General features: G+C 36.6%; 1 protein-coding gene and 2 long non-coding RNA genes across 6 annotated transcripts in view; 2 read left to right on the forward strand and 1 right to left on the reverse strand.

Annotated features, from left to right (window-relative positions):
- The first annotated feature begins 1,190 nt into the window (after window positions 1–1,190).
- LOC143356655 (uncharacterized) lies at window positions 1,191–2,231 on the forward strand. Its single transcript, XR_013082716.1, has 2 exons — window positions 1,191–1,272; window positions 1,859–2,231. It is a non-coding gene; the product is annotated as an uncharacterized LOC143356655 (long non-coding RNA).
- Window positions 2,232–2,258: 27 nt separating this feature from the next.
- On the reverse strand, window positions 2,259–3,920 carry LOC143356652 (uncharacterized). 4 transcript variants are annotated; one of them, XR_013082710.1, is made up of 4 exons: window positions 3,494–3,920; window positions 3,257–3,330; window positions 2,778–2,926; window positions 2,259–2,695 (listed from the first exon to the last, which is right to left on the reverse strand). It is a non-coding gene; the product is annotated as an uncharacterized LOC143356652 (long non-coding RNA). The 4 variants fall into 4 exon arrangements; XR_013082709.1 differs by having other exon boundaries at window positions 3,483–3,920; XR_013082708.1 differs by having other exon boundaries at window positions 3,257–3,919.
- A 512-nt stretch (window positions 3,921–4,432) lies between these two features.
- Window positions 4,433–15,182, forward strand: part of LOC143356647 (uridine phosphorylase 1) — a 163,307-nt gene continuing 152,557 nt past the window's right edge. Inside the window, exon 1 of the mRNA XM_076792527.1 lies at window positions 4,433–4,639. Coding sequence (XP_076648642.1) covers window positions 4,605–4,639 — 35 coding nt within the window. The 5' untranslated portion in view covers window positions 4,433–4,604. The remainder of the gene's footprint in view (window positions 4,640–15,182) is intronic.

A 15,182-nucleotide genomic window follows, 5' to 3' on the forward strand; every position in this document is an offset into this window, starting at 1 on the left:
TAAAACGGTATTGTTGTGAATGTGCTAATGGTAATCGCACTATTGGATGTTGCTCACATGTAGCTGCTATCATTTATTATTTATCTTATGCTCGATACGACACAGACATAGTTCGGCCAGCAGAGATGCTCACTAGAATTTTCAATAATGACCAAATAACACCGACAATTGACGAAGATGGCGACGAAGACTGAAAACGCCATACATGATTCCACTGCATACCAATCCACCTATAATTATTACAGATTATTCCTAATAATACTTCATGTATATATTTTCTGTCACAAAAATAATCAATCCCTTATTCCATATAAAAAAATGTTAAGTAGATAAGTAATACAGCCCGTAGATGACTAAAGGCCGAAAGTACTCCAAAAATATTTTTCCAGAAAATTATTAAAAAATAGTTTAAACATAGTTAAAAAATGTTTTTACAATAGCGTAACAACAATCATATGGTTAGAAATCGAAAAAACATCTGATTAAAGAGAAAAAAAAATTGGCCCGGGGCGGGATTCCATCCTGGTCCAAAAATTCTTCAGCGGTTCCACAGTCGGAGACCATAGATACTGCACCAACCGGCGCCGTTACAAGTACCTTCGAAATATTGGGATATACCCTACATAGTATAATTTTCGTTTTTTGTACTACGCAATTTTTAAAGTCTGCACAATGTTTCTCTGAACTTAGGGATGTTTAATATTACATAATATATTTTTACGATAATTATAACTTAGTTTTTCACGGAAAAAACGCCGAAAAAAGTAGTTTTAATTTTTTCCTACGAAAAAAATTGAGCATAATACTTAGGACAATATCTTATTGTTAAATTAATTCTGTTCTAGTCACTCTTCGATTTCCATATGAAATCTGCATTTTTTCGATTTTTTTCGTGTTTTTCGATTTTTACAGCCAGAGTTTGCAACGGAAAAATCTGAAAACGACTCGAAGTATGTGGTTTGGTGTCCGAAATGTGTCAGATTTTGTCAGAATTTTAAATTGTCATTAAATGGGGAAAATGGGCCAAAAACTGCATTTTCGTTTTTCATCTATAACTACTACCCTTACAGATGAGCTATAGGACTAAAACTTGGCTGAAAGGTATCTTTCTTGGTAGGCTATCGAATGGCGCAAATTGGAATAAAATCCCTTCCAGGGCAGATTTGACCCCCAAACCCGGCTATAGCCTTTTTACAAAATTATATTTATTATATACATACAGAGTTTTTGGAAAAATTATTTTACATAGTTCTTTTCCCAAGTACTATATTTGTTCGTGTACAAATATTGTTGCTCGTTCGTTGCCTGCTGACACAATACTGAATCCGCAGCCCGAGAATCCCCCACTCAGCCCGAGGATCCTCGACAACTGAGTCCCCTCCATGGTGCACACAATCCAACACAAAAACGTAGCCTTCGGCGCGCGGTCGCCTTATCACCTGGAAACTTTTAATCCCTTTTTCGCGGAACCCCGGCATGTCGTCGCATACCTGCGGATTTCAATGAGGGGTCGGTACCCGAGATGTTCCCGACTCTTTGTTTTTCCTAAACATCTGTTCTCCCCCTCATGCGCTTAGCGAATCTCGTGGCTTCTTCCAGTAGCCTGACGGCCCCGGGTGGACTCTTCGGTCCCCCCGTGCTCGTTAAACCTTCATATCAGGGAATATTCCCTCCATTTGTTGAGGTTTTTAGCGGCCTAAGGTAGACGCCTTGCGTCTACCTTTACTCGCTTGGCTTGACCATGCATTCGGACACCTGTGTCGTCGCATTTCCGCCGCCGAGATTCGCACGCATTTACGTCCGCAACAATATTTATTAGTTAATAGTGCCACGGCGTTGTTGTATTCCCAATTATAAGGAAAATTATGATAGTACTGTAAAGCCGAGCAATTACGGAAAAAATGGATGACTGCTATTCCTTGTAAAAATTGGACATCAACAAAATATTCTGCAGTTTGTAGATTGCATTTTGCAGAAATTGATATCTCAATTCATGTAGAATAAAATATTAGATTAAAACACATATTTAAAAATTCGGCAAGTTCGTTTTCTTTTACTGAAGTCAAAAATAAATTTCAAACTTGTGATGTTCATTGTAATGATCTTCATAACCTTTTGCTCGCTTTGCTCCAAAGTACACGAATGCTGTTAAATAAATAAACAAATTAACAGAGTCGTTAGAAGCGAAATGAAATGTCCAGACTCCACTGTACACGAACTGTAATGAATCGGATTAATAAAAACACAATATATTTAGTTGCCAGAAAATAGAACTAGTTTATTGTAATAGTGTCCTTTAGTTATGTATCTTAGGATTATACAATGGAGGTTGATTGTTACTATGCTCTGTGATACTTAAAAATAAATTATAAATATTTAGCTGCCGCAAAACAGTATTTTGCATATATGACAAATTATGTAACTTATCTTGCAGTATGTACAATTTAATAACCTATTAAATGTATTAATAACATACACGACATATATCAATCACATCTTGTGATGGAACGATTAATCTGCCACGATTATTAACAGTTACTAAATTATATTGTTACTTGAAAATGTGAAACTGCTTCAGCAATTCCTGTTCAGTCAGTGAGTGGAATATCTTCTGCGGAGACATAAATGTATATTTATCAATAGACTGCATTCTTACATGGACTGATTCGTCTCTCGTTTGTAATAGTGTCTGCACCTGTAACAAAATAAGACATATTTTCATATATTAGAATAATGCATATCAATTGAGATTTCATGTGAACACAACAGAGACTTACACATTCACTTTTTGATGGAGACCTAACTCTCTGTATTTTCTAGAGAAAATGGTTCAGCACAGAAAACATTGGGAGTACGCTTTTGGACTTTCTACAGATGCAACAAATATATCTGAATTGCTGGGTCCTTCTTTCAATGCTGAAGAAAACTACAAACAATAATATTTCTATAACATTACTGTATTATTACAGATGAAGTATAATGCAATGTGATAATGTTATGTATGTGATTTATATGAAGTGAACTGAAATGAAACAAACAAATGCTTTGTTCCGAGTCTCCATTTACAGCTACAGAAATATACAGAAGAAAATTAACACAGACCCCTCTCTTCATTTGATAATTCCATATTTCAGAAGATATAATATGACATCCATGATAAAATGTTACATATGTAAGGTATAGCATGTGGTTTTAATCTTGTAGATATTCAGGAGGATCTGTCAAAATCCAGACTCCTAAAATGATCTGAACGTACCACATTCTTTAGTCCACTCATCTAAGCATAAACTATTTAGCCATAATTGGTGTCACATGCCACATTCTGGAAGCCTAAGAAATAAATCAAGTATAAAAGAAATTATTTTGTGTAAAACCCTTATTTCCTTCATGCTTAATTTGTATATCTATAACAATTTTGATGCTTCAAATACAATACTATGAATATGGCAAACCAAAAATTGGAGTAACCAAAGGGTGTTTACAAGTACGCCACTTTTAAAACTTAAGACGATTTTATAACTGCACATCTCTTCGCTTCAGTAACTACTTAACCAACCACCTTCCAACGTATTCACTTAACGTCTTTGACTTCGTACCAATAATTTTGTCTATTTCGAATTTCTATTAACTTATATATCCTTTCATTCATTTTCAAATGTTGCATCTTAATTCAAAGATGATTTTACTTTGCTCCATACTTATATTTTCTTAAAACCAGTATAAATATTTCAATTATTATGTATCACAACTCCAAACTATTCCGAGAGTTCACAAAATGTATACCATATATAGTTATAAATATTGGTGTACTTTAATACGCACTCTCAAATGCTATCGGAGAGTGCTATTCCTTTCGTGCAAAATAAAACACTGGCGAATTTTACTCTTGAGAGTAACTCGCGACAGTTTTACTCTCAAATAGACACGCACCCTTAGGGTAGACTGGGGTAGACCAACCGCGGTCGTGTTGTGCAAACGTTGGTCCAATTTACCGGCGTTTTGCTTACTGGGAATTAACTTCAAGTTAAATGGTTAAAATGTAGTGAATTCTTATTTATATAAACATAAAAAGAATGCAAGCACAACCAGGCTGATTTTCTTAACTTTGCAAGTACTTATTTTAAAAGAAAGAAAAGACAAGAATATTAAATATGTGTACGCATTCAATAATTGCAAAGAAAGTAGAGCATTGGTTTAAAGTATGTAAAACTATCACTATATATTTTCTAACCAAAATTGATTTTGTTATAATTCCTATTTTTGTAATACCAGAGAGGATATCTCTGCTACGAATGTTTCCCTAACCGCTCTACCAGAATATGGCGTTGACTATGGACCAATGAAAAAGTGGACTGCCTAACGGCGCATTTCCAAGCGTGCACGCTATTGTATTAAGGCGAAAATGTCGTTATTGAGAAAAGGATGGTTCGTGGTGCGATGAGGAGAAACCGCGCGCGCGCTACGTGATAGTTCCAGCCCATCATTTCTGCAATTCTAGTTCTACGGAGGATCATTGAAAGGATTTCACTTCTACAGTAACGAGAATCAAGTTTCTTGTCACTCGGCTCATACTGTGCAGCAAATCAACTCGTGAAAGTGTAAATATGAGTCTTTTGCTGGAGGAACAGGAAATAGACGAGTGAGTTTTCTGTCATTTCGATTTTATATTTTCTACGTTTAAGTTCGACCCCTCATTTCTTCCCCGTCAATACGAATAAGGGCTTGGCTACCCCTTAGCCTCGTTTCAAGAAATGACACTGATTTCTGTGCAAGCTTTTAATTAAGTGTATCGTCGATGCCAACGAATAATTTGATATACCAATTTCGAGAGGAATTTGAATATCGTTTCTATAAAAGCTGTGTTTCTATCACACAACTTTGCAGAATCCACAAGTGCATGTGATTTTAACGTGCGGAATTTCTGAAACATTGATCTACCGAACGTACGAATAAATATGATTGGTAGATCACATTAGACGAATTGTTATTCAAAATGATTTTTTGCTCTTCAGACGTAAAATGGGTTTTACCTTCCCCGAGAAAATATTTTTAAATATAATTGTACGTAGATTTAAATGATATTCGTAAATAATATTATGTTTAAATTTTTGGAGCTTACAGTTCCATGAAAGTATTGCGATTTTTGTGGATCTATATTTCCTGACGTCGCATTGGTGAACACATACAGTGTTCTGTGATGAAAACTGCAAGTAAAAGATATACGTATACCATAGTATAGTATAATTTTTATAAATTATGTAGTATAAATTATATAAATGATATAAATATTAATATAAATAAAACAAACAGAAACGTTCGGCGAGAGATGATTAGCCTTTGGTAAATTATTGATTTATGAAAGTAAATTTGCATTTGACGTTGATATACTATACACGTATTTACGTATTACTCAAAATGCACACTTCTTCGTGTGCTATGCACACTGATAGACGTGCGTGACCGTACTCGATAATAGTCAAGATTATTTTTAACCCTGGTTGTGTCAATATTTTGTTCTATATTTCGGTAATTTGCAGATTCAAAGCCGTCCATTGTTTATGTAAGATTTGTTGCTAAAAACAATTTCCTCAGTTAGTACAGTTGGTTTATTAGGTTAATGGACCCCTTGTATATTTATTGAAAGGAAAAATTAATATGGTCCTTCGTTACGATGGGGTTTACCGAGAAGATGGGAATTTATTCTCAAAGGAAACTTCGCGAACGTGTCGTAAGATAATCAGAATGATTATGTTTCTCGGTTAAGAATCATTTTATAAAATATTAAAATGGTACATATACCTATACTTCTTAATGTTTATAAGTGATGTAATGAGCTCTGTTCTTCCAAGGGATTTGTATAAAGAGTGTTTATGTTTGGAGAAAAGACACTGGTTGGCTGGTTATCTTAACCTTTAGAGGGCCGACATTTTTCCATCGAAACTTGAATTTTCTTTGTACAACCAACATGTTCCATAAAATTCCCAAGTTTGTCCTTGGCCGCTACATATAGTAGCCATCCCAGCCCTCTAAAGGTTAAATATTGGATTTCGAGTAAAGTCCGCGTTTTTAATTTCTTAAAATCGGTGTTTGGATCACAATTCATAAAAATACAGACATCGTCATAACTCTTTAATTATGTCTACGAAATAAACAAAAATTACAGCCATATTAAAAATATGTCTTGCACATCAAATAGTCAGTTTTCTTATTTCACTGAATTAAGAAAATAAATAAACTGATATTGACTATGGTTTCGGAGGAAAGAGCTTCTATATAGCATTTTATATGGTTTACTCTGTACATACTTGTACATAACTGTCTTCATTCTATACATCAGTGGTTCTTGACCTTTTCAGAATCACTGAAGACTTACAATTTTATAAGATTTTTGAGGAGCACAGTCGTAAAATAAAACAGTATATGTATATACTGTTACTGTGCAATATATATTTTTTATATTGTATAATAAATAAAAATCACATACATAACAGTTTACATAATAGCCAATAGCAAATAACAATCAGTAAATGAAATTTAAAAAAAAAAGAAAATTTTTAATGGGATATTTGAGCCTGGAGACTTTTACAAATGTTTTCAATATCTGATCTTGTGTGTGAAATAGCTACTCTCATTTCCTCTTCTATATTTGTCAGCCTTTTTCGTTTCTTTGTCTTAATATTCGTTAATATTGAAAAACCAAGCTCGCATAAGTACGATGTTGAAAATTGTTATAGAATTTTTGTTATAGAAATCCAAAATTCTTCAACTGTTACTTCGGAAAATTTTATTGTGAGAGTACGATTTGTTGACAACGTAATGAATTCTTCCTCTTCTCGTAACGAAAACTCATAACTTGATGTGTCGACTGCAGAAAATGGATTTCGTATCCAATCATAATTTTCGATATTCAATGCGGGAAAGTATTTCGCAATGTTTTCTTCTAATAATGCTAAATGTTGTGTTATAATAAGAATTATTTCATCGATATTGTTATTTTAGACTGAAGGAAACATGTCTACTGTCTTTTTTTGCCAGGTCTGTCGTTGGACGCCGCTCGCAACAGTTGGTGCGCGCGCAATTACAATGTTTCAACGCGACCCTAACAATAACGTTGTCATTTAACTGTTTGCACACACGCTCTATGTTCAAGTAGATATCTGTTACAAAATCCGATAAAAGCCGACATAAGTACATAAGTACATAAGTACATGTAAAGACGACAAAACTAAAAGCAGTTATTTTTGCTTTTTTGTTTTTCCGCGGAACACTGGTGCTCCGTGAACTTACGCTTAAGGGTCAGGTTATACTAGGCAGGTTTGATACTGAGGTTGTATAAACGCTAGATACACCCTCAATGTCTGACCTGCCTAGTATAATCTGACCCTAAAGTAAACAACTTGCGATATACATATCTTAACACTTTTCGAGAAAAAAAAACATATTTCCGTTCTTTAACGGAACGTCTACCTTTATAGACGTGGTTTTTATAGATATGTACAGTGAATTCCCGACATAAGTCCCTTTCGCGTTTCTGGCGAGGGACATTTAGACGAAATCCATAGTGTACGCTGGAAACCTAAATTACCCTACTCGTTAAATATCCCAAACCCGGAACATATAGACGGATAGGGACAAGAAGGCTGAGAAAATGTTTTTCTCTGATACAATGTTGCACCACAGACGAGGTATAAGGATAGACCTATCAACTTATGGGACTTCATGTCTCATGTTCTGAAATATCAACTGTTCAAAAAATCACAGGTTTTGGTATGCCTTCTACGATTTAGAGTGGTGAGTTTAGGAATTATATTCAATTACAGGTATCGAAGGCGTAGTTGCCAAATCACATTCGAGAATACTCATCGCATAGTTGCCAATTTACTGTTACTGTCGTGTAATGCACAGCACGTATTTCGGCTATTTTCCAAGTTACAGTCGCAATTCTGGAAAATTAAACGAAACGAGCCATTACATGATTAATTCAACCTAAATATTTCATCTCTGTTTAAATACAATGCTTTCTGTTTCTATACACATTTTAAAGCTGAATAAATGCTTTGTCAATTTATATAAACAAACTTTTATTTATTGATAGTAAACAAAATAATAATTGTTGTTGAAAATTGATTATCTTGAAATTTATTCATATAAACTGTTGTTGGCTTCTTTGAACCTGCTGCTATCAAATACAATTTTCAAAAGAACGGAAAATTATTCAAAAGATTGTCAACAAAAATTTTAATGACAGTTGTTATGCGAGGTTCCATATTCGTTACAAGTTGCGGAGTGTCTGTTATTATATGTTAACATTTCATATTATGTATACAATTATTAGTCCTTTTTCCCAAATATTTTCATAAGTTGTACAAAAATTTATTAATTATGAACAGTAAATCTGTATAAAATTTTGTTTCTTGCTGTTCTGACTTATCGTTATATCGTAAAAGCATACAGAAGTTCAGATTTAATTGATCTTTTACCATTATATTGCTATCATAGTTTTAAAACAATTGTTTATCGATAATAACAGACACTCCGCAACTTGTAACGAATATGGAACCTCGCATAACAACTGTCATTAAAATTTTTGTTGACAATCTTTTGAATAATTTTCCGTCCTTTCGAAAATTGTATTTGATAGCAGAAGGTTCAAATATAAATAATATATTTTATAACGTTAAATTAATTCTAATTTCTGACGTTCGTTTATTCCAATCCTACTTTTCCGTATTCAATTTCCATTAAATGTATATACTTGTTCCGTTCTGCAACGGAATTTCCAGAGTTCTTTTTCCTGGCATTCTTCGGCACGGCTCATTAGGTTCTTCTCAATTGAAAGTAGTGTACAATTTCGATATAATTTTTTTGAACCTAGGTTTTCTTACCGAAGAGATTAGAGTGTCGAAATCATTGGGGCATTGGGTCCCAGAGTTGGGAAAAATATTTATCTAAATAAAAATTTTGAATAACAAATAAAAGATAAAACATTTTTATTCGTTATTCGAAGGTTCGAACAAGGAAAGTATCTTTATTCGACGATTATCGAATAAATAATTTTATCCGACGAGAATTTATCCGATGAATAAAAATAATTTTTTTTATTCGAAGCTATAAAGCTTATTTGTATTAACAATATTATTCTGATTAAAAATATAAAAACATAAATTGCCAATAATGCTCGATCCTCCATCTGCTTACATTGTATGCCGTTTGTCAGTCACTGGGTCTTTGAAGTTCGGCGCTCGTCGGACCTCCTCGCCGTTTATTCGGGCTGGCAAAAGTTATTCGAAGATTTATTCAAAGCCTTCGAATAAAAGATACAGATAAAAGATGAAAAAATTATTCGAAGTTTGAATAAATCCGATTCGAATAACGAATAAAGATAAAATATCTTTTATTCGAATCGTTATTTAAATAATTTTTTATCTAAATAATGCCCAACTCCGTTGGGCCCATCATCAGTGAGTGACCCAAAAGAACGCGTCTGGGTAGGTTTTGAATATTTCGGATAATCTGGCAGAAAAATGTTTGCAACAAAAGTTAATCGATACTCAGTTATCTATAAATCTCAATAGAAAAAATTACAAAACATTTTTTTTAATAAAAAATTATGGTCACCTTAATCTTTTAAATGCCACTAAGTATGTTTTATTATGTATTGTTGTAGCTGATGTCAAAACGAATCTTGTATTTATTGTTAACAAATATAGTAATAATTGGTGTTGTAACGTAAGGTTTGCGGTGGATGTTTGTGGAATAATAGGAATCGGAGAATCTGGGCACACAGGATGTTCGGTTGCGGATTTTGGACGTGATACGCGGACGATTGTTCCGCCCAAGGTCGTAAATCTTGGGCCCGGTTGGATCGCGGACGCGTCACTCCCGATATTGCCGATGTTTACTGTCCGCCAACTTAATCTTGGACAGCCGTTTCAAGATTTGATTGATTAAATTTAGTCGGAATCGCGTTTCGTCTCAGACCTGCTAGAGGACTCGTCAGTAAGGCTGATCTATCAGGCCCTGCCTTAGACGCGTCGGTTCGTCTCGTGTGATTGTTTTCGATCTCGAGAGCGTTTCGCGTCGGATCTTGATTGTTGGAGATCCGTTTTCGAATAACGTTGGATATCGGCCGATGCGATCCATGTAACTAGACATCCGTGTGAATAGTGCTGGATATGGGCCGATGTAATCCGTTTGCGATTCGATTCAGAACCGAACGTGTCCCGGTTTTAGTAAAACTCGAGAAATTATTTCGATTTTCAGTTCTTCCGACTCGTGAGGCGCCTCTATGTATTAGGCGATCCTCATGGAAGAGGAAATGCACTGATTGGTTCTGCTGAATGTTGCGTTACCCAATCAGCGCATCCTTGACTGATTGTCACCCTGTTTAGGTGAGCTGAATGGGCCTTGCCCTGGAGAGCGTAAGCTCTCAACAAGGCTGACCCTCGACACTTTTGAACAGTGCCTTTTTGTTTGGGTGGTCCTTCGTGGGACTTAATTTATGACGTCCCATAACCATAGGAACTGAAAACAAACGAAAGACAGTCTGTGACTTGAATGGTCGTCACATGTTGCACCGTGCCTAATCGCTGAAAGTGATCACTTAGTCACGAGCGTATCATAAATAATTGTCCGAAGGCAAGCACCACTTGAATCGTTCCTTGCGACGGAACACAGGATATATTTTCCAAAATGTTAATACACATGATGAGAGATAGGTTTTGTTATAAAATAGATTTCTTTCGGGAGAGAGAGAGAGAGAAAGCTAGCAACGAATATTTTGTGAAAAGATATATAATACGCGATACCACCATCGGGCGTCCGGTTTATTTGAACCGTACTTTCCCTCTGGGGGTACGACGGTTTTCTCATGTCCATTCGGCGGCCGGCCTTCATGGCCGCCCTCTCCGAAACGTACAGAGGAATCAGGCGTCCCTATTCTCAGGCGGCCAGGAAGCTACCCTGTTCTTTCGTCTCGGCGGGCGGCCGGCCTTCATGGCCGTTCTCTCCCATGTATCCAGAGAGGCGTCCCGGTGCAACCCCTGTCCTCTCCTGGGCTGCTGGGCGTCCGATAGCATTGCTTCGTACTCTCCCATCGTGTGGGCGGCCGTGGTCTTTTACCTCGTCCTCTCCCACAGGTGTAGCAAAAATGCTCGCTCCGCGGTAATCTACCGGTATTTCACGCTGTCTCGGCGCAATTCTTCTGTTACATCGGGGGGGGGGGGGGGGTCGAGGGGTCTTTACGCTTTATTGTTCCTCGTCGCGTTACAGTGTTAAAATTTCAAATATCTAGTGATTTGAAGCTATATATTTATATATAACGAAGTTACGTTCAAAGCTTGGCTTTGTAGTTTTTAGTAAGTTATTAAAACATTTGTTTTGTTATGTTCATGAAAATTTTCATAGTGCACATATAATTCATATAACGAAATCTTATTTATTTCTTTTCTTATTGTTAAAAGCAATGTAGTTAATCAATAATAGAAACAAAATTATGTCATCCTGTAACAATAACAATACAGTTCTAAACAATAAATTTATTTGTGTATACATTACATTTATAAAGTACATATTAAGAGACCGGGATAGTCACGTAACTTTTCAAGATTCGGTGGTCGGTATCTGCCGTACAGTTTCCTTCACAGAAATGGTATTACCTACAAATGTGTAGCTGACTGATGAATATGAGATGGAGCTATCGTCGTATTCTATTATGAATCAGAAAGGGAACTTGATTGACGTTGCAACACAAGAGGTGTGTGACGAGGAAGCTAGATTTTACTGCGTTGTCAGCTTTTAAGGGGGCCGGCAGGGTTTGAAATCCATATGCTTATGCATGGGTCAAAACCTTTTCAAACTATCGCTTCAATATTGCAATGAGCAGTTTAAAAGTGGTCACTTGTGTTTCCTAAAAGTCCAATTTATGTCTGTATAGAGCCCAAATTTCGAATTTCTACCTCATCGCAGAGTAATTAACAATATTCGGCAGAAAATTCGAATTCTGAAGCAAGTATGACGTCACAAGATGGCTGCCGCTGAGAGATTCTCTTAATTTCGCGAGATTTAGTGTTCGTATCGAAAAAAGGGCTCTATACAGACATAGCGAAGACATGTACAAACACGGTGGTATGCATTTTTAATTGATTACTTACTTATTTAAGACGTAAAATGACTAGAAAAAAAGGCACAATTTTGCGGTTCAGGTTACTAGCGCCACGGTCTCTCCGCGGCAAACACTGTACGTTGCGATAGAATACGGTCGATAATGCAGATCGATAGTACAGGTTTACGTATGTACGATATGTATGCTGCCGAATATTGTTAATTACTCCCCGATGAGGTGGAAATTCGAAATTTGGGCTCTGTACAGACATGTATTGAACCTTTGGGAATCACAATTGACCATTTATAAACTGCTCGTTGCTATATTGAAGCGATAGTTTGAAAAGGTTTCTGACCCTTGCACTTGCCGCTACGCGGCTCGTAACGTCAGGCTTGTTTCGTACGCCTCGCGACCGGCGGCATGCTGCCGAATATTGTTAATTACTCCCCGATGAGGTGGAAATTCGAAATTTGGGCTCTGTACAGACATGTATTGAACCTTTGGGAATCACAATTGACCATTTATAAACTGCTCGTTGCTATATTGAAGCGATAGTTTGAAAAGGTTTCTGACCCTTGCACTTGCCGCTACGCGGCTCGTAACGTCAGGCTTGTTTCGTACGCCTCGCGACCGGCGGCATGCTGCCGAATATTGTTAATTACTCCCCGATGAGGTGGAAATTCGAAATTTGGGCTCTGTACAGACATGTATTGAACCTTTGGGAATCACAATTGACCATTTATAAACTGCTCGTTGCTATATTGAAGCGATAGTCTGAAAAGGTTTCTGACCCTTGTACGTGTCGCTACGCGTCTCGTAACGCCAGGTTGCTTCGAAATATCCGTTATATTCCAGTAACTAACTAGAATGAAATATGTTGTTGTCCATGTGACAGTAGAAGAGGTTTAGCAATAATTTCTTTTTTGCAGCTTGAGGACTATTTTTAGAAATTACAGGCGAAGTTTGCAATTTCTGCGTACATTGTCGATGAACGGGCTTCGCTTGCGAATTATTATCACCGGAACTGTTTCTCCACTTCAGCTACACTCCTTTTTGTTTAATTTAGAAAGGATACGGCTGTTGTAAAATAATGTTTTCGACCATGACAAGTAACTTTATAGTGTAGGAAAGTGTAAACAAATTTTTTTTTACGTTTTTTTTTCGATGATGAGCCAGTGATTCACATGTTGGAAAAAATGTGGTCACATTCCCTGAAATTTCCCCTTCAAAATGAACCCTTCAGAAGAATGGAGAATTCTGATTGATTATGTATAGATGTGAGTTTGTATGTGACTTGAATATGTTCTACAAGAAAGGTGTCATTTCTCAATGAAAACCACGAGAACGTGGTGATTATTTACTTGACAATTAGGGTTTCATAAAATATACTTCAAAACCAGAATTTTATGTTGTCGGCTTTGCAGTCTGCAAGGTACTGTCTGCAATATATATGTTTAAATAAAAATTTCAAATAACGAATAAAAGATAAAAAAAATTGTATTCGTTATTGGAAGGTCATATCGTCGATTTGGGAGTTCTAGTCTTAGAATTTAATGGAAAAAGGGCGACACGTTTTTTGAAATGTCTGTAAAATCAACAATTTATAAGAGATCGAAAAATACTTTGAGATTCGGTCACTAAACACTACATATATTAAAATTTGAATAAAAGCCGAAACATTACTACAACAGGGATGACCCATAGTTCTCGAGGTAAAGAAAGGGTCATTTAGTCGTAAATAGGGATGTGCGGGCCGCCCGATTGTCGGGCGCCCGAATCGTCGGGTCGGGTCGCAGAAAGTCGGGCGCGCGATACTTCATGACACATCGGGCGGCCCGAGCGTTTCGGGCTACCCGAGAGTTTCGGGAAGCCTGCTCGACTTCGTCGGGCGGGTTCGGAATGAATCGGACAAGTTCGGGCGAGCGAGTTATCGCGATACCTGAGATTCAACTCTGCGTTCTTATGAAATACATAATGGTAACGATGATATATGATTTCGAAATAATGCACGTTACACGTGAAAAATTTAAGAGAAAACAGCACAAAATGTAAAAAATTGTCATAATTTACCATATTCTCATACGTTCTAGTTGTATGTAATTTCGTAAGGATATTTTAACGACATTATCGATACATATGCAAGTTCATTCGGAGGAACAAATTCGTCAGAATGCCAGAAATATTGTCTCTTAAATTTTTCATACAAATAAAGATTATGCATATGTTTGCCAATTATACCTACGGTAATTATGAAAAAAACCAAGTATATTAAAAATTACGTTAATTAAGCTATGAAAGAAGTATCATTATTGCCATTATGTATTTCATAAGAACGCAGAGTTGAATCTCAGGTATCGCGATAACTCGCTCGCTCGAACTTGTCCGATTCATTCCGAACCCGCCCGACGAAGTCGAGCAGGCAGCCCGAAACTCTCGGGTAGCCCGAATCGAGACCGCCCGACTTTCTGCGACCCGACCCGAACCCGAATACCGGGCGGCCCGCACATGTCTAGTCGTAAACGAAGTCTGCAGGTATTGCGGAGCGCACCACTCACCTACCTGAAACGGGGACACTCCGCGTCCTTTTCCAGCTCATTGTGAAGCCAATGTTCAATTCTCCATCCTTCTAAAGGGGTGAAGGGGAAACATTTTTAGTAGATACTTTTATGGTTTTACTTTTCTGACTTTATAATGTAATGAAGAAAGGGTGATCCTTTTTTTAACACGTCTATTTAAAATCAACAATTTTTAAGATATCGAGAAATCCTTTGACATTTGTTCATAGGTCGCCAAAGACTACAACATATTCAAATTTGAACAAAATCCCACAGTAGTACTCGAAAATGTGCCCGATTTCGCGTGGAATGACCTCGGTACACAAATGACTGATGCATGAAGCTTGAAGTCCATAATGAAGAAGCGCGGAATAAAATATAGCAGGCCGCCGAAAATTATCGGAAAGTAGTAAAAAATATCACCTCGCAATTCTAATTACGGATCAGACAGGATGTCAGTATCAGTCAACGTTCGAAAGGATAATATCATATAAGGGAGAAAAGACCGCATTTGTTCAAGAAAA

Source organism: Halictus rubicundus, chromosome 8, assembly GCF_050948215.1.
Source record: "Halictus rubicundus isolate RS-2024b chromosome 8, iyHalRubi1_principal, whole genome shotgun sequence".
Classification (NCBI taxonomy): domain Eukaryota; kingdom Metazoa; phylum Arthropoda; class Insecta; order Hymenoptera; family Halictidae; genus Halictus; species Halictus rubicundus.